At 36.3% G+C, this 25678-nt stretch overlaps 5 protein-coding genes across 5 annotated transcripts; 3 read left to right on the top strand and 2 right to left on the bottom strand.

The window, feature by feature from the left end:
* Window positions 1-1164: 1164 nt before the first annotated feature.
* Window positions 1165-1819, bottom strand: LOC141843384 (cucumber peeling cupredoxin-like). The gene is made up of 2 exons (XM_074731457.1): window positions 1630-1819; window positions 1165-1538 (listed from the first exon to the last, which is right to left on the bottom strand). Exons 1-2 carry the CDS (start codon window positions 1817-1819, stop codon window positions 1165-1167), a joined length of 564 nt encoding a protein of 187 aa, XP_074587558.1.
* Window positions 1820-2616: 797 nt separating this feature from the next.
* Window positions 2617-10145, bottom strand: LOC141843006 (mitochondrial adenine nucleotide transporter ADNT1-like). Its single transcript, XM_074731018.1, has 8 exons — window positions 9726-10145; window positions 8544-8592; window positions 7453-7616; window positions 7150-7187; window positions 4217-4329; window positions 3980-4093; window positions 3024-3368; window positions 2617-2937 (listed from the first exon to the last, which is right to left on the bottom strand). Exons 1-8 carry the CDS (start codon window positions 9890-9892, stop codon window positions 2854-2856), a joined length of 1074 nt encoding a protein of 357 aa, XP_074587119.1. The 5' UTR covers window positions 9893-10145; the 3' UTR covers window positions 2617-2853.
* Window positions 10146-12208: 2063 nt separating this feature from the next.
* Window positions 12209-13744, top strand: LOC141843206 (UDP-glycosyltransferase 72B1-like). The gene has a single exon (XM_074731248.1). It carries the CDS (start codon window positions 12224-12226, stop codon window positions 13589-13591), a length of 1368 nt encoding a protein of 455 aa, XP_074587349.1. The 5' UTR covers window positions 12209-12223; the 3' UTR covers window positions 13592-13744.
* Window positions 13745-14276: 532 nt separating this feature from the next.
* LOC141843382 (uncharacterized) lies at window positions 14277-16833 on the top strand. Its single transcript, XM_074731456.1, has 4 exons — window positions 14277-14337; window positions 14803-15036; window positions 15686-15813; window positions 16317-16833. The coding sequence occupies exons 1-4, from the start codon at window positions 14277-14279 to the stop codon at window positions 16719-16721; spliced, it is 828 nt and encodes a 275-aa protein (XP_074587557.1). The 3' UTR covers window positions 16722-16833.
* Window positions 16834-18463: 1630 nt separating this feature from the next.
* LOC141843604 (uncharacterized) lies at window positions 18464-25164 on the top strand. The gene is made up of 6 exons (XM_074731656.1): window positions 18464-18605; window positions 18683-19399; window positions 21409-22051; window positions 22678-24079; window positions 24170-24256; window positions 24816-25164. Exons 2-6 carry the CDS (start codon window positions 18754-18756, stop codon window positions 25134-25136), a joined length of 3099 nt encoding a protein of 1032 aa, XP_074587757.1. The 5' UTR covers window positions 18464-18605; window positions 18683-18753; the 3' UTR covers window positions 25137-25164.
* Window positions 25165-25678: the final 514 nt, after the last annotated feature.

The following is a 25678-nucleotide window of genomic DNA, read 5'->3' as shown; positions in this document are numbered from 1 at the left end:
TAAATAATTAAGATAAAATTAGTAAAGAGTATTTTCATATAAAATAGTATTTAAAATTTAGAATTCAAGAGTTTAAAATATAGTATTCAATTATAATTGTGTAACAGCTAGTTAGGTAGTTGGTATAATTATTTGAAAGTAATTTTAATTAAATTTAAGTAATTTTGATATATTGATAAAGATTATTTTAATATAATAATATTTTATATATAATAATTTTGATTAAAATAAAATAATTACTTTTAATCAGTAGCCGTTGGATGTTATAGTAATTATCCAATAGTTATTATAATAAGAGATTTTTAATATAAAATATTTGATGAGACGTCTTTGGAAAATTAAAAGTTCACGCTTTTATACCTATCTTGCTTTTATTCATATAGTTAAAAGAGTATCCCTCTTTTGAAAATTATTAAAACATCTCATCTATAATAATTTTCTGTCCAAAATACTCTTTTATACTCTACTTTGGAATTAGTCTGTATAAAATACTATAGCTAGAATTATTTTGTACAAAGCAACTTTAAGATGATATTATTTTAACGAAAACTCATCAAGATAATTCTAAGATGGACCGAATTTGATCAAAATAATTCTAAGGTTGGAATTGTTTTGCTAAAAGTAGAAGTGATTTTGGTTACAATTTTGATTAAAAGGGATCCAACATAGAGTACATAAATTATAGATGGACTATTGTTTTAATATTTTTTAAAAATATAGTACTCTTTTATTATTATTAATAATGATGATGATGATTTTCTACAAAACAATTTTTATTTCACCCTCTTATATATATTATTTTAATGATAAAGTTTGTAGATTCAAATGATAGATCTTATATTACCTTTTATATACATACAAAAGTATATGTTTTGAATAAAAAATAATAATTTAGCTAAATCTCAACGTAGCTTCTCAATTAATTAAACTTCATTCACATTCATAATCAAGCAACATTTTCGTGGGATTTTACCGTTTAGAGCAATAGTTAAATCGTGGGACTCATTGTAAACAACGTCATTTTATGGGATCGATCATGTGAAACCATTTTGCAGATGATCGAATTTTATCCTGAAATAAACATGCAACATTTCAATTTAATTTAATTACACTCCCCAGAAATTAACATGCAATTTCCCCCCTCACATTATAGGTAATGTCATTTTAGACCAAGAAAGGAAGGAGCAAGCAGAGGCCCAGAGAGGAGGCGGCGAAGGCGAAGGCGCCGCCGTGCTCCGCTCTCACAGCAGCGGCAGAGGCGGCGGCGGGGGGAATAGGCGCAGGCGCCGGGGCTTGGTTGTGGTAAGCGAGATCGACGTCGGGGTGCGGCGTGGAGGAGACGTTGATGCTCAGCTTCTGGCCGTTCTCGCAGTGCAACCCCACGCTGCACAAATAGTACTGCGGCCCGGCGGCCGTCAGCTCCAGGATCGTCGGACCCCTGAAGTGGATGTCGATCACGTTGTTGGTCGTACACCCCGCGAAGTCCTCCGCCGACGACAGCTCCACCACATTTTGCACCATCGTCGTGAACAGGAACACTTCAGAAGGAAGAGAAACCGCATTAATTTTCCAGTCAAAAACGTCAGAATGAATTATTTCACTGACTGCTTCCACAGATCGTTCACGCACCGATTTGGTCGCCCACTGCGAAGTCTCTGGCGTCGGCCCAATCCTGGTAGAAGGTGGTGGTGTTGGGGATGCGCCACCCGTAGCTTCCTCCGACGATGTGGGTCTTGTGGTGCGCCGCCGAGGTGGAAAGAAAACCCATGGCCGCCATTAGCAAGAAGGCAACAACATGGCGGCTGCGTCCTCCGACCATCTTTCCTTCCCTGCGCTCTTCTGCTTGACCTTTTCTTTCTCTGGTGGTGATGAAGGACGGGGGCTGGGGAGTGACTTGAGGAGAGGAGGAGAGGTTTTATAGACAGGGAATGAACTATTAAAGGAGGGTTAATTTTGGTTAATTAGGTTGTTGGTTAGTTTTCATAGCCTATAATTAGCTTCTAATTGGCTTCCACAAGTTTGGGAACTATCAGTCTTCAATTAGATTGCAAAAAGAATAAAGCAAAGCCCAATAAGTGAATTAACGTCGAAATCTAAATAAGAACTAAACAGTAATTAATCATCAACGTTTAGGTACGAGCAACAATTCGGTTAAACCAAATAAATTGAATCAAACTGATTTTTTTAAAAAATTCAATTTGATTATTTCAGAATTTTAATTATTTTTCTATAAAAATCGATTAATTCGGTTCGATTTCAATTTTAAAATTTTTTTATTAAACCGAATAAAAATTATTCAAATTAGGAAAAGAATTTATAAATTTTAAATAAATAAATTTATAAATCCCTAATTAATTAGTAAATTTTTTATAATATTTAAAAATTTTAATTAATTCAATTAATTTTAAAAATCAAAATTCGATAAAATATCAATCAATTTTTTTTTATTGAAAAATTTGATCAATTCAATTGGTTAAAAAAATTCAATTTATTCAATTTTTTATTCATTCGATTTAATTCAATTTTTTTAATCATACAAAGCCCAATCAGTAAATTAACAGACTAAAATTGAAATAGAAAAAAAGTAATATATCGCCAATAAAAAATATATTGTCGATAAGTAAGATTAAGTTAATATATCGTCAATAAAAAATATATTGTCGATAAGTAAGATTAGCTTTCGTGAGAATACATTAACCTCACTTGCTTTCCTGAGAATACATTTTATTCTTCGACAGTCGACGAACGTCGAATGCTTCAGTATCGACTAGGGATGAATACCATGAAGTTGGAAAAGTTTCTCCATCTTATAATTCTATGCAAAACTACACAAAAAAAGCAGTTGGAACTATATCAGTCTGATATTCTCATTTCTACTCCGAGAACATCTTTCACCACCTCATATGTTACGAATGCAATTGCGATCGACGGCACCACCTGTACAAAGATGAAGCATTTGGTTTTTGAGATGGAGTTTGAACTGGTCTAACAGAGTGAATGGCAGTTTGGATGAAAGCACAAACCTTCACAGAATTGGGGACAAGACCCTTGTATAATGCACTGAAACCTTCGTTGTGGATCGTCTTCCTGAAGGCATCGACCATTCCATTATACTCCAAGGGTGCTTTGCTCTTTCCATGACCTGTGACAACAGGGGCAGCATCCTTCCAACCCACCATTTGCATTCTTCGCCTGATTACATCGAGAGGGTAGGCAACAGTCTGGCCGACAGTTCCAGCTACCGCTCCACAGGCAAGCCGTGTGACGACGCTCAGCTCGGAATCTTTGACGAGACCATATGGGTTGGTTTTGAGCATCCAGTCCTTCAGAGATTCATAAACGGCAAAGTTGAGGCCCACATATGGGATCTGCATGTCGAAAATAAATCATCAGATGCTAGTAAATGAAAACTGAAACATCTATATGAAAACAAAAAAGGTTTTAGGTAACTTTTTCGATAGTTCAGAGGAAGAGGTGTGAAAGTATGACAAATGGCCAGTGCTTATCGACACAATTTACCACTGTATAAAAGGAAGAAGATTTTTAAATTATGAGATTCTGGCCATGTTCTTGCACATACTAATGACACCGACTGGGTTTAAATTAAGAGCAAGTACAGGAATGTTCCTTTTCCTTTTACAATCACGAGGATATTCTTCAAACAGAGATCAGTTTAATTTAATGCATAGGACAGTAATAGAGTAATTAAGTTGTAAGAACAGGTTGTCTCAGATAAGATTAGAAGAAAACAGTAACAGAGTAATTAAGTTATTAGCAATCTTTAAACCAAAAGTCAAACATCCAGAAGTAAAACATGGAATAATCAGATTAAAAGGAAAAAAGGATCAAGTTTCTTTTTTTCTTTTATCTGATTACCTGATCAAAATAACCAAACTATTGGAGTGATTGGTAAAACCATGCCTATTGTGTAGCATATGTATCATTTGTAGCTTATGTGGCATAGTAAATAGAAACATACCACTCCAATGACTGATGGAAGCCAGCCGCTGTAAAGAGCACGAAAACCTTCTTGCCTATAGACGGATCCTAAAGCATGAAACATTCCTCGGTACTGGTGGGGGGATTTTTCTGTCTGCATAAATAACATACCAAGAGGATGAGCAAGCAATATACCATTCAAACTCATTTCTGGTATCAAATCCTAAACATTTGTTAAGACTTCTTAGCAGGATTACTAGTTGAAGAAAAAGAACACCTGCACTGTAATTCTGCCACGAACCATGTCCATAGGATAAGTGGCAGACATTGCAATAATTCCAGCACAAGCTCCAGCTCCAAGCCGCATCACAGGAGTAAGCTGAGCATTTTCTGCAATAATTGCAACATGCTAAGAGACAATTTAACAAAAATTATGATGTATCATAATGAAGGATAATAATATTGCAACAGAAGAATAGAAGACCCATATATCCTTTTTCCCATGGTTGCAGGAAGAGAGTCTTGTTTTCATTTTGTTTTGTGCAGACATATCAAAGTAGCAGTGTCTTAAAACTGGACAGGACCAGCCAAATCAATCAGATAACCTTAGAAACAAAGGCCAATTGTGTCCAGATGGAACAACAGAAGATACCAGGTCGAAGTTGATGCTTGACCAGTTGAACCAGAAAACTGTGACATAGGAGTGACCGATGCAATCACTACGCTGGTTCTAAAACATGGCAAAGAAATGACCAAAATGATTTTGAAAAAGTTGGTCCCTTAGAAAATTAACATTAAAAGAGACAATGTCTTAGGGAAAGGAGATGCTAAAGGTAAACTGTGAATCTTTTCAATTTTTTGTGAGCAAGGTGAATGAATTAGTTCAGCTGAGAGGGGATTTAAAGTCCAATAAAAGAAGGTTCTACTCTTCATTTCTTCTTTTAAAAAGTTCCATGCTTAAATGGACAAGAAGCATAGTTCAGCAGTTTAGTATATAACAAATAGGAATTTGAAGATGAACATCTAAGGTTGTCAAATTGGGATTCATAACTGTTTTGGTGAATTACTTAATTGTAAATCTTATTGAACAGTGATTAAGGTAAGAAATTATAAAATATGCTAAAAATTATTCGACTTTGTTCATAATCATTTTTGTATCTAAATGCATATAAATATTTCATTAATGGCAAAATAATAGATGACATAGGTTGGTGCTAATTTATAACAAATATATATAAGTTCATATCTTCCATTAATGCCAATATAATTATTGTTTATTTCATTTTACTAAGAATTGAAATGAAATGAGCAATATGAATCCTCCAAAGCAAATGATTTTGATAAAGATACATTGTTATCAAATGAAAACAACTTAGACATGACACGACTTGTAATTCACCATTGATTTTCTAGTCATTCTAGGTAAGAATGTAACAGCATTTATCCTTTTCAATTATTTTTAAGTGTCAAGTTCATGTTGCTTATCGTCAACTCTGTGTCTCCACTTGACAATTATTTTCCTTTTAAATTATTGTTAACTTTGAGATTTCACTCTATTTGACCATTATACTTATATCGTATAATATAGGAATCTTCATTTCTTTTTCATTTTTAGTTGGACCAAATTTTTTATGAGTTTTCTTCTTTATTTTTAGAATCTATAAGATATGTTTCATACCACATTGTATTGAATCGAACTGAATCATCACGATTTGTGTCACTACTGATTCATGTGTATGATCTGTATGGTTTTATATGTGAATTGTATTGTATCGTATGATATGGATCACAAATTGTATGATTTTGACAACCATGTAAACATCTGTTATCAAATTTTTCAAAAGAGAAAAATTAAGCATATCCTAGAGACCTAAACAATAGGTAACAAACTGAGGAAGAATGCAAGGATGTAGGCAAATAATGTTACAAGATACCTTGAAGACTTAACTGCTGAAGAATGCTTTGACAAGCAAATGAAATGAAAATTCCAGTGCAGTATGTGGGACACGTATATAGGAAAATTGGCACCAAGAACCAAAAGAGAAGAATATATGGATGGGTGTCCATATAGTTCCCTCGATCTGGTTGGCTTCAGCAAACACAACAATTTGGCATGATGCTGCCATGCAATAGCAATCATATTATCCAACTGCAAAGATACAAGGATGCACGGATAGATGTGCATATTGCTCCCTCCTTGATTTGGTTGGCTTCAGCAAACAACCAATTTGGCATGATGTTGCCATGCAATAGCAATCATACTATCCAACTGCAAAGATACATGGGCATGCCATAAAAGGAAATTGATGAACAGGAGCCCTTAAATACATATCTATTACAATGTTGCAATCTTCAGAATGGTAGATCATATATATTATTACACACAGTGATGAAAGGCATATTTAATGAATCAAATAAGAACAAGAAAAAAGCGCAGCTATTTAATGGGGAAAAGCAACTGACACAAAACATGGATAATAGTGTGAAATAGAATGTTGCCACTAATTTCTGTATTAGTGTGTGACATTCCCTTCTAAAAAAGCTAAGCAGTTGCACTATTTCATTCCAAAGATAGAATGTCATCTAGATTATGAGGTGTACAATCCTAACTGAAGGAAGGAGGTTGTTCCTATTAGACATGTCTACTGATGTTTGAAGTTAACAGACATAATTGACCGAGTAGGGGTGCAACACTTTTATAAAATTGTATTAACATTCCCTTTATTACCAACTGCAGTAAACAATAGCAACTCAACAATAAGTCCTGGTCAAACCAAATACCTATTTTTCATTCTGTAGGAATCGCTTTAATGACTTTACATATTATAATTTTCAAACATAAGCAAGTAGTTCAGAAGTTCTCAGCATGGAAGTACATATATAACAAAATTAAAGGGAGGGCAAAAGACCAAAGTATAGACGTATAGTCCTGTTCAATGTACAAGCCTTCCTATCACTAATCTGGCATGCATATGATAGGAATAGCACAGTACTTTCCCAAAGGTTAAGCTGCTCGAATTTGGGAAGACAGGTAACTCAATTAAATATAACAAAGAGAACAACTTAACATGCATGAAATTCGTGAACTCGCAGAATCCAAACAAAAGCAGTTTGTTTCTTAATGTGGTATTCTCATATTAGAAGCATTGGCGACAAAAGAAAATTAAGGGGAAAAAAGAGAGAATGGCACAACAGGAAACAGAATTATACCATTGCCAGAGTGTCGCCGGTAAGCCCACAGAATTCCACTGAAACAAAATAAAAGAATTGAAGGCATACAGGATTAGAACAGCTAGATCTGCTCCTCCAGAAAACCCAACAAAAAATCAACACCAATACAAACCTAGCTTCTAAGGTCAATAATAATAAGTGTTGCTTATCTATATACAATAGCACGAATAAAAGGTAAAGGGGACAAAAAAACATGTTAACTAGAAACTTCATATGGCATAACATCATACATTTTCTCATTGAGGTATCAATTATATGGAAATGATAAAGATATAGAAATACCTTGAAGCTTGTTCATAGCTAAAGAATTTAACAGCAGAATTTGGGACAATACGTGCACAGTTGGTTCCATTGCCCTTAAATAGCCCTCTGAAACCCTCTGATCTCCATATATACTTTAGGCCTTGAATTGTTCCATTATACTGAATATTGTGAGAATTTTGGACCTGTATACAAGCAGCTTTATTCAGTTAAACACTGAATAAGTCTATTCTTCCAAGCCATTTAGATAATAACTGTTCAAAAACAGCAATATGGTCCACATGCTCAATCAACCAAAAGCAAAGAACCAAGTCAATACAAACATCTGATACAAATAAAACCCCACAACCCAATCAGGACTAGCATAATTCTTCGTGTGATAGTTAATTTGGTTTTTTATGTACGATGACTAATGAGAGGCCAAGATACACTCTACATTGAATACAATAAAAAGAAAAAGCTGGTACAGCCCCAGATATATTTGCTTCTAAGTAATTACGTAATGAAAAATATTAATGTTTCACTGGTGGCCTGGACTTATGGCTATCTTACTATGATACTTTTTTACATGTCAAGCAATCCTGGTATATCGTATTACTATGTGTTTCAACATCATATTCTGAAATGCACAATATCTATATAGTCAAGATGCTGATAATATTCATCAACAAGCATTTTAAATGATTTTAATTTGCAATCGTGACATGACAAATGGTACTTTTATGAAGATCAAGTTGGCAAAGATGCAAAAATCTTTCAAGGAGACATGCATTGTTTTACATTCCAATCAATTACAATTGATTTGTTTAAAAAGATCAAACATTTATTTCTTTCTTTGATCTCAGTTCTTCATACATCATACTTTCTAACATTCTGGTGTATTGTATCAAAACTCGATTTATTAAGTCAGTTCAAGGGTACCAAATAAGCAAATGTCTTAAAAATAAAATTAAAAAAAATCAAATTTCCAAATTAAACAAAATTTTAACAAATAGAGGAACTTCAGAAACTACACCAGAAGCAAATCCAAAATGGCTGAAACAATCTAAATCATGTCAAATTTTCAATATGCATAAACAACAAAAAACAAAGGATAACAAAGGAATAATTACCTGAAGTAAGATTTTTAGCCGTTCCAATGGAGCAACAGCAGTTCTTGATCTGCAAAATTTTGCTATCAAATGCCAGTTTGTCTTTGCATTCATAGAATAATAATAATAATAGCTCATCATAAATCCTACTTAAATGATGAGCTCATCATACTTTCTAATAATACACTGAGATGTTGGATAGACAACAATGTTGAAAAACCTGGGAAGGAATTCTATAACATAAAGCAAGGTATCAACTTCTAATTTCATTATTAATTACCACACATCTCCTCAATATTAACCAAGGCTGAATTTGTCGCATCAGATTCCAATAACAAATTGTTGTGTGACACATGTATATCATGCAAATATTACTATAATCAAGATACACTACTTTGCAAATCCCTACCTGAAAAGATATTGTTGCAAGTATAGTCTGCCTCATTGGTGGCTATCAACATTATTGGACAGAAGAACAAGGCTTCTAATCAATATTGGGACTTGCTGGAAAAAAACGGAGTCTACTGAACACTAAATTTAGTTCTGTGGTTCTCTTTCTTCTACAACAGAGGCAAAAAGGCAAAGCTGGCAAGATGATTTATATCATAGATTTATGGTAATAATGGTGAAACTATAAGTAATCTTCCTGATCAATTGCTATAAATGATTGATTTGGATGCCATAGAAGCACACTGTGCTAGGCTTGATCTGTCATAAGCCTTTCGGAATTTATATTTAATCCATGTCATACGGCTTATATTAGAGAATTCTCTGATGCTTTTGTCTATATGCTTGCGGAGTTGACACAGTTATTGTCATGGGTGTGAACAGTTGTTTATCTTTGACATATATGACATCATTGTTATCAGCAATATAATATTATTTCTTCAAGGTGGAATTTCATTTTCTCTGTAAATCTTAAGGATCTAAATAGTCTTAAAGAAATTACTCATAGAAACTCAATGCATAGTATATAATCCAAGTTATGTGCGATCCACTCAGGAAAGCTATACGTGAAGGTATTATCCAAAAAACTACTCAAAATCCAGAATATCACTAATCGCATGAGCACCAATAGGAAATTGAAAGAAAAAAAAAACAACCGCCAATGTGAGTGCTTCGAACTGACATTTTTGCAAAGAAAAAAAAACGAAACTTTTACAACAACTAACTTAAACGGAACCCATAGATGAGTCAACTCACACTCCTCCAGCCACACCTCCCGCCACGAGAGATTTGCAGATGGTAAGGATCGCGTGGCCAGGGGCCTTGACGCCCTCCCTCGCGAGCTTTGCCTCCTCGGCTAAGTTCACGATCGTGTTTACCGCCGACTCCCCTGTGCTCTTCCCGACCACATCCTCCGATGCCATAGAATGTCCCCCGGGCCAACTGGGTTCCTCAACCTGACAACGAGAAGATGAGATAACCGAATCGGATCCAAAAGGCGAAGTCAGGATGCGGATGAATCCGGTCTCCTTGAACGCCGGCGATGGCGGAGGGACGCGGCGGCTTGGACTGGGAGGGCGTCGTTTTGGTTGGCGGCCAGCGATCAGTCTACTATTTATGGAGAGTGAAGGTAGAAGGGATCGATTCGCCTCAGCCCTTTGAAACTTCCATTTTAGTGACTGGTTGGTGCTGGCGAGGCAACGGAAACGAACCCTAATTATTTTAATTAAATTACTATTATACCCTGATAATCTGGATATTTTCTCTCCTAATTTAATATTATCGAATTTCTCTCAAAAACTAACGTGATTTACCCACTGCATATAATTGTGATTGTCATGCTTCATTTATACCCTCCTGCGTCATGATCAACTGTAGTTTCTCGATTTACCTCTTCACATATGGTCATGGGGCCGACCGTTTAGGGCCGCTAAGGTGGCGGATCCACCTTTTATAGAAGAGTTATACTTCATTCATATTGAATTTTTCATTCTAAGTATCATTTCCCTTATTTAAATTTATTCAAAGATGTCACTAGCCATCAATAAATTTTAACTCAATTTTATAGATGAATCTAGTAAAATTTAAAAATTTTAATATGATTTAAACTATATGAGTTTTAGGAATTTATTGGGCTGGTGCTGATGTGATTAAGGTTGTTAGTGAATTTTATAAAATTCATTGATAATCATACAACGAATTTTAAAATTTTGAATATGGTCAATCCTAAACACATCGGTGAAAGTGTTGAGTAAATATATTATGCCTAACTCCAATAATAAATTTATGTCAAAATTATTTAAAATTGTATAAATTTAAAAAACTTATAGTAATTTGTTTTAGATGTGAAACCAAGGTTAGAAAGTATGGTAAGACTCAAGAGGGTTCTAAAGTGGATTTATTCTGATTTGAAAATATGATTAGGATTATTAATGAGTTTAGGTTCAAATGTACTAATAACCTTAAATTTATCCTATTGATCTAATGAATTTCTTAAATATAATCACGTGGTCTAACCTTTATTCATTCCCTATTTATTTTTTAAAAAATATAATCTTATATAATTTTATTATAAAATTATTTATGAACTTACACGTATCATATTTACTCAGTCACTAAAAATTGTACACATATCCTTCAACCTTAATTTTAGATCCTATTTAGTTTCGTGTGAGGTTTTAAAAATTTTAATTTTTTTTCAAAGGAGATAAATATTTTTAAAAAAAAAACCTATAAAATATGACTTATTTTAGTAAGATTTTAAATATATTTTAGTGGCTGGTCGAATAAATATGTATATAAGGAAGATATATTTTAAAAAATAGATGCATGATTTAATAAATATAAAATATGTTAATTTAAATATTAATAAAAAATCAATTATGCTATTCGATAAATTGCTAATTCTACGCACTTTTCGTACTATACGAATATATGCATATCCTCACAAATTCCGTATATACCGAATTTATACATTATTTAACTTGAATAATATTTGTACTCTCAACTATTTCATATTTGTACTCTCAATCATTTCATCTTTATTTTTTTTCTAAATATAATAAATCACTTTTTATTTGAATTTTTTTAACTCATGGAATATGATACGATAAATGATCGAATATGATAAAATTTTTTTTTCAAATAATCAGAGTTTAAAAGAACATTTAAACAATTAATTATATAACAGAGCACTTCATCAAAAAAAATAAAATTTATCATATGACAGAAAAAAATATTATCTTAACTTTATCAAAATTTAATCGTTATATATTTTAATAATTATATTCTATGGTAATTAATTCAACTAACAATTGCTTTTAATTGCTAGGCAAAATTGTCGCCATCTAGAAACAATCGCACACTTAGACAAATCACTCTGGAGACTTGGTAATTTTTTTTTTCTTTTTGATAAAAATAAAAGTCAATCATCATTTAATAAATTAATATCAAATGGATGATGCCCCATTTAAAATAAATTATTTGAAATATATTTAGATCAGATTTTGACGTAGAGTAGTTGACAGATAGCGGCTATATGCTAATAGCTACCTATTAGCTGTACATACCTACATAATTGAAATATAATGAATGCTCTGGAGTTCTTTTAGTTTGGTTTATTTATTAGAATATTATTTTAATAAAATTGTTAATTGGAAAAGGATGAGCGTGGCGTATTTGAAACCATGCACACAACCAAATGGATACAAGTCCTCTCCGACGAAACTTGCTTGCTTTTGTCGCCGGCGCTAGCAATGGAGGCAGGAAGACACCGCGGAGGCCGCATACACGTAGCCATGCTATCGAGCCCCGGCATCGGCCACCTAGCACCGCTCGCTGAGCTGGCGCGGCGCCTCGCCGTCCGCCACGGCGTCTCCGTCACTCTCATGGTCTCCGCCGCCGACTCCTCGTCCCCTTTCTATAGCGCCTTGGTCGACTCCCTCGCTCCTGGCGTCTCCGCCGTCGCCCTCCCTGAATCAGCCCTCTCTGGTCCCGCAGCTGCTGTATCCTTCACCAGCCACGTCTCGCTCCTCCCTGCGGTTCGCCGTGTCCTTGAGGGGCTAAAACAGAGCACCGCCGGCGGCCGGCTCGCTGCCCTCGTGGTGGACTTCTTAAGCACCGACTTTTTTGAAGTCGCGGCGGATGTCGGCGTGCCGTCTTTCATCTTCTTCCCCTCCAACTTATTCCTCTTGTCGTTATCTCTCCACCTGCCCGTCATGCACGACGCCATGCCGCGGCTCGACGGCCCGGTGGAATTACCCGGCTGCCTCCCTCTGTTTTCCATCGACATCCCTGAAGGGGTCAGGAGCCGAGGCACTGAACGTTACGAGATCATTCTGCACCATGTGAGGCGGTACGAGAAGGCAGAGGGCATTCTGGTGAACAGCTTTCGAGCGATGGAAGCAGAGACGGCCACGATCTTCAGCGAGAGAAAGCCAGGCCGGCCACCGGTCTACCTCGTCGGGCCGCTCGTGGCGGAGGAGCCGCCGAGAGACACGTCATCTCCATCGCTGGGCTTGGAGTGGTTGGACGAGCAACCAAATGGATCGGTTTTGTACATTTGCCTGGGAAGCCTCGGAGTTCTGAACAACGAGCAGGTAAAGGAGATGGCCTTCGGATTGGAGGAGAGCGGCCAAAGGTTCCTTTGGGTGTTACGGGGACTGGTGACGGAGGACGAGGACCCTGTCGGTTGCTTGCCGCCGGGATTCGTGGAGAGGACGAAGGGGGCCGGGCGGGTGCTGACGTCATGGGCGCCGCAGCTGCGGATCCTGAGCCACCGCGCGGTGGGGGGATTCCTGACGCACTGCGGGTGGAACTCGGTGCAGGAGTGCGTGGTGCATGGCCGCGTGCCGATGATCGCGTGGCCGCTCTACAACGAGCAGAGGATGAATGCGTTGATTCTGGTGGAGAGGCTCGGCGTGGCGATCAGGACGGAGGGGCAAGGCGAGGATGGGGTAGTCCGGCGAGAGGCGATATCGGCGGCGGTGGTGGAGTTGATGAAGGGGGAGAGAGGACGGGCTGCGCGGGAGAGGGTACGGGCGTTGCACGCGGCGGCGGCGGCGGAAGAAGACGCATCGTCCACGGCACTCGCCGACGTGGTGGCCGCATGGAAGTCAAAATGAAACTAGATTTGATCACAAAAAATATAGTTGTTTGACTTTTGCGGGTAGAGTGACGACGGAAAGGATGCCTTGTTTTGAATAATGAATAAATTATAATACATGCATCGACTTTTGTATGCGTTTCTGATGTAATTAATAATTTTAATTATTTTATATCCTCGCTATTGAATTGATTTGAAGTTTATTTTTGTTATAAAATATATTATTTATTTTTTTGAGATATAGTTGGCAACTTTTGTTATAAAATATATTATTTATTTTTTTGAGATATAGTTGGCAACTTACTTTCAACTCTCGATGTAATATAATTGAAGAAATGCATACTTTTTACTCGAAATAAATGTTTAAATACTACGCCTTTAATATTACATTAAAATTAACAAAGTTACACAGGCGATATATTTTACATATTTTTAAAAATTTTAGATATCTATAAATACAACAATCTATTTGAATATTAATAAAAATTTTAAATATTTATCATCGCCACTTCGCCACCGCCGTGATTGGTCGTCAGAGAGGAAGAAGGAAATCGGCGCGCCTCCTCCGGTGACCGGAGCTTTGCGAAAAGAGTATTCTGATTTCGAAATCCATCCGTTGTTTTTTTTTTGGTTTTTGGAAGCGACTCAGAGTATTAGGGTTGCCCCGCCGCCGCCTCTTCCTGATTGAGGGCGGCGAGGGCGCAATGGAAAAGGGGTTATGGGTTATCTTCTTTTTTACACTGATACTGATCGACCGAGGCAGAGGTCAGTGAGATTCTATGTTCTTTATCTAAGATCAAACCTTTATTAGAACCCGTCGATTGCTCCTGAGAATTTGTAATACTCTGTGATTTTTCTTCTTATGCTTTGGCTACTTAATGTACATCCTTGCATGCTTTTCGATACATCTAGCAAATGCTAAAGATAGTTGAAGCGGCTGCAATGTTGCACTGCCATTTTCTCCAAAGAAAGTCAGCTTATTTATGTTGGAATAAATATGCCCTCTCTTTTCAATTTCAAAGCTAAGTTCCACAGAATGGTTTTTGTTTCTTTATGAAGTTCCATAGAACGTTTTGCTTCCATCATGTGAGTCTAGTTCAATTTTTTAGGTGTATAAAGATCCATGTGTATTTATGTCTACTATATCTAATCCTCACTACCTACTGAATTCAGACCAATGCCAATGCGATGGACACCAACAGTCACTGTGCTAATTTTGATTTTAATAAGGCGATCTGGATAAAACATCCAAAATTAATGAGAAAGGAAATTTGAATGTGACGAGAGATGAGTCATCAGAGGAGCCAAAGTCAATGAATTATAGTGGAAACGCAAGCTTGGACAATGTTACAGATTCTAAAACACTATTACTGGAGGATTCCCATATTGAAGGCTGTGATCCATCAGATAGTTGCATCAATGAGAAGGATATGTTTGTTGCTTGCCTGAGGGTCCCTGGTGAAGGTAAGTCATGGTGTCATTTGTTGGAAGTATTACCTATTTAAGATTCTCTTTATTATGCTTTTAATAAAAAAATTAATTGGCCTATGCCATCTTTCTTATGATTTATATATCATAATGATGTTCCTCTTGCTGTCACTAACTTACAGTAGTTTCTGGCCAGTCTGTCTCTATATTTCTCATGATGTGAATTTCGTGTTCCAAATATTACTTCAACAAGCTATTCTGTACTTCTGATAACCATCTTTAGATCAGCTCATACCTTCTCTATATGTCTCCAAGTCTTCCTTCTGAAAGTAATCTAGCCTTCAGACCTTGTCCTTTGAAAATATGGATTCTGTAGACGGATATCGACCAACTAAAATCATTCACATTATGTTCAAAGCTCAAAAGTTTGATGTCACTATGTAAGCTGCACAGTGCATGGGAACAACTTGTTTCTATTGATTAGTTTTCAAATATTCAATGAATGTGGGAGTAAAAGGGGAAAAAATTTAAAACAAGTTGCATTAGGTCGATGCATGATGCATTTACTATTGAGTTAATAATCCTTTCATTGAGAGTATGCTAATTTTTATAACACTATATTTTTGTGAGTTAAGGCCTTTTCTATTGTGCAATATCACTTTGTCTTTATCTTTTTCATCACCAGATTCTCTTGATCTTTCACATCTGATACGGAACAAAGGGACAAAAGCCCTTGATGTTAAAATCGTTGCTCCTGATTTTGTCCATCCTGAGGATACCTCAGTCAGTCTCAAACCAAAACTAGACAGGGAGGTTGGTACTTTGGCATAACCATATTTCAATATCTATAATCATTGTGGCTTCATGCACATTTGAGAATTTTATAATCAACAATGAATTATTGCCTAGTTGTTAGGATGCTAAAAGAACTCCCTGATTTGATTTTGTTTTAAGATATTAACTGATCTTCTTACAGTTTTGTTCCTGTATTTTTGCATATGCAAAGTAAAGGAAAAGTCTACAGCTTTCTTGCCCTTTTTGGTTATGCAAAATTACAGATTTCAAATTTGCATGTTTTTAACAGAAAATTAAATCCTTAAATAGATGTATAATACAATTCCTATGACTAGGAGATATGGTGGTGCTATTGGTATTGAGACTGAATTTTTGTCCCAAAGGTTACTATTGTTATTTTGCAACCATGCTAACTTGTTCATTATGAAGTCTGGGCAAAACAAAGATCGGTTGTGGTTTTGAGATATTTTTTCTTGCATGTTTAAAAAGGTTCTCACTTCTCTTTCATTTTAATAACACAGGTGAAAGTTTTTCTCAAGGATGGCGACAAGCGATGCAACATCACCCTTCTTGCAAAAGATGGTGATTGCAGCCTTAGTTTGTGGAATACAATCTCCACTTCCATCAAGAATGAAACTTCTCGATTGCCCAACTACCTCAATTTCTTTTCCATCAGCATCTTTCTTGCTGCAGTTATCTTTGCGGGAGCTGCTTGGTTATCCATCAGATTCTGGCGCAACCGTGCCTCCCGGTACCAGAAGGTCAACATGGTGCTGCCTCTTTCGATTGCTGGAACTGCAGAAGCTGATGAGTCAGATGGTTGGGATGATGAGGCAGCTAAAACACCTTCAAAGCCTGTGCCAACTCCATCATTCAAGGGTACTCTTGCATCAAGGAAATTAAACAAAGATGGTTGGAATGATTAAGTTCTGCATTTCAGAATCCAGAACCCAAAATATAACTGGATTTGTTGCAATCTTCCACAGATTTTTTTTCCTTGCCAAGATGCTGAAAATCACTACCAGGAAAATTAATATGCAGCAGTTCACAGACCATTGGTAAAATATTAGTCTTTTTAAATGGAGAGGGAGTGCCTCTACTGGTTTTCTCAAGAGATGTATTCCTCTTTTGAAATTTTGGACTAGCTTCGTCTACTTTGTTAGTTAAATTTGTTTTAGATGAGTTGACTCATTGTCTCTCCAATCACCTTATATCCAAACTAGTAGATTTAGATACTTGATGACTTCTTTGAATAAAAATATAATTTTATTTTCTAGTCAAGTATTAACTCTGATCACTTGACTAAATTTATTTTTTGCAAGACACAAAGCCTCAGTTGACCATTCGATCGACTAAGTCAACTTCAATTAATCGATTTCTCATTTAGTAGACTCAATCCGGATTAAAACTCACATGAAAATTGCTAGGAAGAATATGAGGATTTACCAACAATCAAACACTTGGAATAACTTTACAAGCCATGGATGTTGTAAGTTTGCTCAAAGGACTTTTTTTGGATGATTATGATCGAAACAAAGAGACAAATTGAATGTTAATTAAATGATGGACAATAATTTTAACTATAAAAAATATATATTTTTGTGTGTGGATGTTTTGGACAATAATTAAAGGACTTTCCTTTTAGCAAAACACACATTTGGGAAAGTATTCTCTGTTTTCTTCAATTCTCATTTTTGTCCTTTTTTTCCCCTCTAATAAAGTCAACTTATTTACTTTTAATTAATCCCTTCAAAACCACTAAACTTGAACCAATTAAGTCGCAAATGTAGAGAAATTTTTTTTATATATTATTTTAATTATTTTAATTTATTATTCTGATTAGTTATAGTCGGTTTTACAATATGTGAAGAGGTAAATTGAAAAATTACAGTTGATCATAACGAAGAAAAGTATTGTCTCAAATGAATTTATTAACTATATCCATTCGAGTATATATATATATATATATTTATTATTGATCGATTAATCTGATAAATTATAATTACTGACCCCGTTAGGATGATAAAACACTTTTAATATACATTTATTTTTTCATTCCATCTTTGTTATCGTAGCTGAGTTGATAAAAAAATTAAATATTTCAATTTCGTATTAAAAAATATTATTGGAAAATGTTTTTCTTAGAAAATATTTTCTACTTTCCGAGTTAAATAATTTTTAATCAATTTATTCCTAACAAACATCAAAATTTGGAAAGTAAATTAAATGAAATTTGAAGTTTCTTTTTTCTGAACAATAAAGTTGGCAAGCTTTTACTATCGTTAACACGGGTCGGTGTGGGCACCAGTGTTCTACATAATAAACTGACGGGGCGTTCCGTTGGGTACGTTTTCGAGTACGTTAAAATTGCTACATTCAGTTACCACCGTGTCTCTTAGCGGATCCACCGCAGGGCAAAGCAGTTAAATGCAAGTTTACAAATATACCCTTACAGTTGTTTCTTTGCTACCAGGAGAGGAGAGAGAAGTTTTCGCGAAGAGCGACAAGGGAACGCGAGGGTGTTTTTGTCATAAAAGGTGTCTATTGCCCTCGCCCCCTCGACCCGAATCCCATCTGCGTGAATTCCTTGTCGCCGCCTCTTTTCACTTCTCCTCCTCGTCCTCCTCTCTCTCTCCGCCGCCGCCGCCGCCACTGCGCCCTCCTCCCCTCTATTTTTTCCTTCTCTATCGCCCGTCGCCCTAGCATCTGATTCTAGTTCTTTTCCTCTTTGATCTCTCTGCGTCGACGTCTTGGAGACCGTCGATTCTCTCGCTCGCTCGCTCGCAACCTTCGCTTTGGAAGACATCTAGGTTAATTCAGTTCCCGGTGGATATGCTGAAGAATTTCGTCCGAGGTTTTCTGTAACGTGTTTGTTTATTCTTTGTAGGTTCCCGGTCGGTCGGTCGCTCGCTCGCTCGGGCATTTTTGAGAAATTAGGGTTTCGGGTGATTCTTGAAGATGCCGAGAAGTTCACGGCACAAGTCGCACCGGTCGCGCAAGCGCTCGAGGGGTTGTTCCGACTCCGAGGAGGAGGAGAGCCTGCGGGAGAGGAGGACCAGAGAGGAGGAGACGGCGGGAGGCAGGGTTTCTAGAGATCTGATGCCGGAGAAACAGAGATCCTCGCATGAGCATGCTGGGAAAGAGATGGTGAGCAGTACCAATGGTGATGTCTCCAGTGAGAAGAAGCGTAAAACAAGAGAGGATGAGGAGGTGGTGGTTGCTGATCGGTGGAATGGTGGCATGGAAAACGACGGGAAAAGGTCAAAAAGTGAGGATTTTGGTCCCATGGAGTTGGATAAAAGTTCAAAAGCAAAGACTGATGATACCAAGAGTAGGTCAAGCAGAAGGAATGATGGTTCTAATGAAAGGAATGAGGATCGTGGGGGAAGAAATGACTCCATGAAGGGAAAGTCTGAGAAAGATTCAAACCAGAGAGAACGAAGTTATCACTACAAGGATGGAAAGGAGAGGGTCAATAATAAGGACAGGGAGGTTCAAGATTCCAGGCATGAGAAATCTGAAGACCAGTACAACAGGAAACATGGTTCTAAAACTCTCTCAAACAATGAGGAACATGGCCTGAAGAAAAATGCAAAAATCAATGGTAAGGAACCACACAGTATTTTGCTAATTAATGATACGATGATCTAATACTTTACTAATTTAATGATATAGTATTCCGATACTTTTACATTTAATTAACTATCCAGTAGAAACGTTTTTTTTTTTAAATCTTGGCAACACTGGTAGACTGGTAGTAGTAATAGTTCTAGAGCATGTTTCTTGAGGCTTTACTGATAGATCCTTTCCTGATCTTAAACAGTTATTATTACCACAACTATGAGCAGTGGAGAAGTTTTCTGACATACAATGAGAATGTCAAGCAAGTTCTGGATTTCCAATCCATATATTCCGTTGAGATTAGAAGAAACTAATGCAAGAGAATATCTATGAGATAAATTTTTCTATTTTTTCTTCTTTAGAAAAAGAAAATTTAGTTTGATTGACCAAACATTACATAGGTCGGCTAGCACATCATGTACACATTTTTTTATATACCATATCTAGTCATCTTATTGTCGATATAAGGTTTTTGGTTTGTCACACACTGTATGGAACTAGAACAGCATGTTGTTGTCTTTGGAGTGGTTTGTTTAATGGATTCACCAAATAAAAGTCATCACCAACTTAATTTAATTTGGTCCCATGGAGCCTGAAAATGTCAGTTTCATTCTCAAATGCATGCATGCCTATATATCTGGAAGATATTAAATGCATCATACATTTTGTGTCTTGCAACGGTATCTTTGTCCTAATGTTGTTGCCTAAAAGTATTAAAATCCAAATTTCGTATGTTAGAGGTTACTCAGAAATATATTTCTCAAATCAGAGGCCAATCAGCTCTGATTGGAATTTGTTATAACAGTTACATTGGTATATGATAGTGTGGCTGAAAAGAATTTTATATTACATTATCATAAAAAGATGAAAGCTTCTTGTAGTTCCAGTAAGTTTAGATGTATGGCTGATGATTATTGGAGTAGCGGTCTGTTATATCATTCACTTATCTTTCCTTGTGCATCAGTTAGTCAATGGTAAGATAATGTAAAAATTAAAGTCAAAATTTTATGAACAAAGATTCAGAGTCTGAGGTTGATTTTGTGGAGGTGGAAGTTGAACATGGTTGGTATAGAATATGCATGACAGAGGAAGAAAGAAAGTTTTGGCTGAAATGACAACTTTGCTATCCTTATTTATGAAGTTTTGTTGCTTGACATGGTGAAAATTTTGTGTACCACATTATTTTTACACCTCATAGCTATATAAAAAAAACTCAGCAATTGGATCGTTGAAATTTTATATGGTGGTGAATCCACAACAATTTCCTAATGTTTACTAACAAAATTTCTTGTATGAACAACATGATTATTTTCTTCACTATTTTCTTACGTGAAACAAAATCTGTACAGGTTAGTTTTGGCTTTGCTGTTTCATTTCAAGATTTGGTTTGATGTTTGGTAGTAGAAAAGGCAGTCAAGGATTCAAGTTTATATGAATTTTCTGCAGGCACCTACTCATCATAACGTGACAGTGACATGTTTGATTATTTACTTGAACTATGATGGCATTTGTGTGAAATATGGTTTCTTGATTATTTGTCTCCACCATATCTCCCACTAAGAATTAAGAAAAATAAGCAACTTCTGATAGATTCACTGAACTTGCTTGGCAGCTTAATTATGTTTCTGTGCCTTTGCACATTGCTTTTATACAGGTTCTATATGAAAATGATTTGAGATGTAATTTAAATAGAAAAGGTTTTCTGCAGTATTACTCTGTTTATCTAATAAGTGTAATGTCAAATAGAGTAGTTTTCATTTTTTTCTTATCTTTTGATTTTAATGCTTGCATTTGAAATGATCTTCTTCAATGGGCTTTTAACTTTTTTTATCACCTGCCTTATGCATACTTACTCCTTTTTTGATGTTTATAATAATGTTCTGTATTATGGTTTAGTACTTTTTATATGCATACTTATTCCTTTTTTGATCTTAGTGGTTTGTCATCATCGTTGTCTGATATGTTTTTTTTTTGTATTTTCAATTTATTCAGCTACGGAAAGTCAAGTTCAGGATTTGTTGTCTGGTGCTGAGACAGAGAAAGGATCGCAGAAACACACAAGAAGGGATGACACTGAAGACAAGGACAAACGGTTGGAGGATAATAGGGATGCTGATGGTAGAAGACAATCTTCACGAGATCATAGCAGAAGTAGAAGTCATAAAGATGAAAGGCATGAAAACACCAAGTATAAAGGTAAATACAGGAATGAAAATGATAGAGATCAAAATCACCATGATGACAAGAACCAAGATGAGCGACTATCTAAAGATCGCTCCAGTGATAAATCTGACAGATTCCATCTTAGAGATGAAAACAAATCTTTGGATGGTTATAGAAAAATTAAACTTCAGGACACTAATCCGGATGATACTTATGTTGATGCTCGTGACACCAAACTGAAAGATAGGAGGAGACGATATTCCAATGAAAAAGATGATCCTGGTGACCCAAAGCTGAGAGGTACAAAAGAACGACAGGAAGCTGAGAAAAATGCATCAAGTGCCAGTAGGACTACTTACAACGATAAACCTAGATCAGGATATCGAACAGAGAAGAGTGAATCAAGTCCAAAGAATAAACAATTTAAAGGCTTTTCCAGTTCCATCACACATGCTGGTAATGATATTAACAGGTATGCATTTTTTATCTAACCTCTCTTATACTTGATCTAACCTCTCTTATACTTTTTAGCTATTTCCTTGGTAATGGTAGCTAACAGTGGGTTGTCTATGTCTTCATCCATTTCCCCTGCTTTATAAACAGCAAATGTTGCACCTAAATGTTCAATGATTGCAATTAAAATTGACATATATCTGTGGTTTGAGCTGTCTTCACTGTGTTTATTTTTTTTGAATTTCTTCTTACTTGAAAGAGCATAAGTTTTATTTATAGGTTACTGGTTGTTTGGTGATAGATCTTGGGCTTACTTGGAAATTGACAATAATTGATTTGTGTATGTGTGTGTTTAATTTCATTTTTGGTTAAGATTTTGATTTGACAGTAGTTTCATAGGCTTGTTACTTCCATTTCTTACTGAGCTATGCATTATCACTGCCTATTGCCTCTTTCCCTTTGTGGACATGTAGTTGAGCAAATAGTTAAACCTTTGTTGATAGTTCTGTGTGGTGGAAAGTGATGCATATAGCCTAGTTCTGTAGTCTACAATTACATGATTTAGTATTTGAGCTTTTTTTGCTGGGAATTTGATCTTGGTCTCAGTTAACCTGTTCAATTTTTACTGATCTTTCCTCTTTGCAGGGACATGAAGTATGAAGACTCAGGTCATAGAGTATTGTCACCTGTAGAAAGACGTCCCAACACAATTGCAAAAGGAGATTCTATGACTTATTCAGGATTTCGTGACAGAAACACTGCTCCACGATCTGGGAAACTAACTACGAAGGATGACATCCATTCAGGTGAACTATTGGTTGAAACTGTTGCTTCTTCAAAGTATGATAGGGCTCCAAGATCAGATGATTGTAGTTCGCCGAATCAGTCAAAGGGAAGATCTTCTTCAATTAAAAGTACTCATCGAATTTATGAAAGATCGCCATCTAAATATGAACGAGCTTATAGACAAACCCTTGACACTGAAATTATACAAATCAATGCTAGCTATAATGGGGGAGACAGAGGAGTGTACGACTCAGAAAAGCCAATTCCAGATGATATGTCCCAGGCTGTTGGTAGTGCTAGGGAAACGACACCTCTTGGGTCATCATCTATCTACAGAAATAGTAATATTTCAGACCGTTCACCTAGTCACCTACGTCCCCCACCTTCTTCAAGGGTTGGGAAAGACAGCCCTTCCGTCTTAGGCCCATATCAAGAGGATAATAAAGCTCATAGTAATGACCGCAGATCTTATGGTCGTTACAAACACACAAGTGAACTTGGATTTGAAAGGGGACATGGAAATGCCTGGAAAGGTGCTCCTAATTGGTCTGCACCAGCAACAAATGTTTTTATACCTTTACAGCATGGGCCACCTCCTGGATTTCATCCAGGAATGTCCCACTTTCCACCTCCACCCTTGTTTGGAGTTAGACCTATGGATTTGGCACATGGTGGTGTTTCTTATCACATGCATGAGATGGCTGAGAGATTTTCTGGTCATGGACGGCCATTTGGTTGGCATAATTCTGTTGATCAATTATGTCATCCTCAAATGCAAATGTGGGATAGAACCAATGGTATATTTGGTAATGAATCCCATATATATGGGAGGCAAGAATGGGATGAGAATGGACAGCTAATGAGCAGTAGAGGTTGGGAAATGGGTTCTGAGATGTGGAGGGATCACAATGTCAACAATATGGATCCGGCATCGAGGAAAGAACAGTCTTCAACACAGTCTTTGACAGATGAACTAGTCCAATCAAAGTGTTTGCCAACTGAAAGCATTGGTGGAAAGCAATCAAGTGACACAACCACTTCTAAGAATGATATGGAGTCTCCCCATAAGGCTGTAACCAAGAAGACATTCAAGTCCTCTCACATGTTAGAGAATAAAGTGAATTATGTTGCTAATTACCTTTCCAGGATTGATATCTCATCTGATCTTGCTGGTTTGGAGTTGTATGAAAGATGCACATCTCAAGTGGGAATATTGAATACTAAAAATGTCTGCAGTTTGACTAATTCTGGATGCTTTCAGGTACCCCATATTGACAAGAAAATAGAAATATGGCTTATTTGGTTATGTTTTATACACCATAACTTGCAATATATTTATTTATTTTTTCAGATGAACAAAGATGGCAAGATAGAAAAAATGGACACAAGCTCTATTTTGAAATCATTCTATACCACTGCCAAAGATGATGTATTCAAGGTATGTTCTTATTTCATGAATTTTCGAACCATTAATTCAGTGGGACATTCTGATCTTTTTTTAATCCTTTCTTCATTTTAGAAGACATTCTGTCATGCTATTTCCTAGGATTAGGAAATATGAATTTTTATTGCTTATTACATAAATAATTGTAAACGATACATTAGGCTGATTATTACATTGGATTAATGTTTTGTATACAACTCAAACTTGTCTGATCATGCATTTAACAACTCAAATGTGATTTTACACACAACACCCTATGGTAGAGGTGTCAAATGGACCACCATGGTGCACGACTTAGCCCAGTTCAGCACTAGATGACATAGTCTATGCTAAGCACAATTCATCCCTAAACAGGCCGTGCCATGCTTGGCCTGATTCAACTCTCTCAGTCACGATGCATGCTTGATCTTGACATGAAACCAAGCCAGGCCCGGCCAACGGCCAAAGCTATATTTCAAAGTTTGCACCGGGCTGCCCTTTATATGCTTGTGACTATGATGGTTCCATTTCTGAATCGAATTATTATATATTGATGATTTTTTATTCCTTGCAGAAAGCTATGTCCCTTTATCGTAAACAAACCACAAGATATGTGAAATCTGTGGCCACAGAAACGGTTTGTTCTGAAGAAACCAAAAGATTGGTTTCAGAAGCTTCAGAAAATGAGGTAGTCCAGGATGGCTGTCATTCGGCTTCCCTGGAGAAGCCACGTCCTTTTTCTGATGATCCTACTGAAGACAAAATGCAGGTAGAGAATGATCCGGAAATTGACCTTGTTGTATCTGATGTCGTTTCTAGCGCTGTTGCTCATGATGCAGTTGAGAGTATCGCAAGTTTAAGTCGAATACCTAATTCTGATGAAAATACACATTGAACAATTATAATTCTATTTGCTAAAGCCATCTGCTCGTTTTTTTTTTTGGCAAAAAAATATTTTTACCCCTTATCTTCTTTAGGATGCAGTAAAATTATGTTTCAGAAAAATTAGGAAATCAGTGTTTTCAAAAAATGTACCAAATTGAGTTCAGTTCAGTAGAAAAAATTGGAAACTGAGGATTCATAGGTTTATCAGTTAGAATGGTTCTTAAAACACAGGAGAGAAACCAGAATAGAAACAGGAGCAAACAACATTACACCAATAGGAACTCCGATACACCCTAGTAACACTATAACTAAATAGGACTGACTAATTGAACGAAAGCTGACTAATAAACATATCTTGGCTTGTTGTGTTCGTACTAACCTTTTATCATCAACAAGCATGAACTTCTAGCATCACTCAAGGTCAAACGCATGCTTTTGGTACATATGTAAAATATAGGAAAATTCGCTGTACAAGTGCAGGGAAACTCGTCCTTCAACGTTCACTTCCCAATTTTTGAAGGCAATTAATTAGTTAAAGATCTTCTCATTAGC

This window comes from Curcuma longa, chromosome 12 (assembly GCF_044706935.1).
Source record: "Curcuma longa cultivar G26 ecotype Majalengka, Jawa Barat chromosome 12, ITB_CL_G26_1.1, whole genome shotgun sequence".
Lineage (NCBI taxonomy): Eukaryota > Viridiplantae > Streptophyta > Magnoliopsida > Zingiberales > Zingiberaceae > Curcuma > Curcuma longa.
The sequence above is the reverse complement of the archived record's forward strand: the minus strand, read 5'-3'. Positions and strand labels throughout refer to the sequence as shown.

Excerpts from the sequence above, each read along its gene's own strand:
- LOC141843206 (XM_074731248.1), top strand. The coding sequence starts at position 12,224 with ATGGAGGCAGGAAGACACCGCGGAGGCCGCATACACGTAGCCATGCTA.
- LOC141843604 (XM_074731656.1), top strand. The coding sequence starts at position 18,754 with ATGCCGAGAAGTTCACGGCACAAGTCGCACCGGTCGCGCAAGCGCTCG. Across the intron at positions 19,400-21,408 it reads GAAAAATGCAAAAATCAATG|CTACGGAAAGTCAAGTTCAG; the intron begins GTAAGGAACCAC and ends CAATTTATTCAG. Across the intron at positions 24,080-24,169 it reads CTAATTCTGGATGCTTTCAG|ATGAACAAAGATGGCAAGAT; the intron begins GTACCCCATATT and ends TTATTTTTTCAG.
- LOC141843382 (XM_074731456.1), top strand. The coding sequence starts at position 14,277 with ATGGAAAAGGGGTTATGGGTTATCTTCTTTTTTACACTGATACTGATC. Across the intron at positions 14,338-14,802 it reads ACTGATCGACCGAGGCAGAG|GCGATCTGGATAAAACATCC; the intron begins GTCAGTGAGATT and ends GATTTTAATAAG. Across the intron at positions 15,037-15,685 it reads CCTGAGGGTCCCTGGTGAAG|ATTCTCTTGATCTTTCACAT; the intron begins GTAAGTCATGGT and ends TTTCATCACCAG.
- LOC141843006 (XM_074731018.1), bottom strand. The coding sequence starts at position 9,892 with ATGGCATCGGAGGATGTGGTCGGGAAGAGCACAGGGGAGTCGGCGGTA. Across the intron at positions 7,617-8,543 it reads GGCTAAAAATCTTACTTCAG|GTCCAAAATTCTCACAATAT; the intron begins GTAATTATTCCT and ends GCTTGTATACAG. Across the intron at positions 2,938-3,023 it reads TTGTCCCCAATTCTGTGAAG|GTGGTGCCGTCGATCGCAAT; the intron begins GTTTGTGCTTTC and ends ATCTTTGTACAG.
- LOC141843384 (XM_074731457.1), bottom strand. The coding sequence starts at position 1,819 with ATGGTCGGAGGACGCAGCCGCCATGTTGTTGCCTTCTTGCTAATGGCG. Across the intron at positions 1,539-1,629 it reads CGCAGTGGGCGACCAAATCG|TGTTCCTGTTCACGACGATG; the intron begins GTGCGTGAACGA and ends TTCCTTCTGAAG.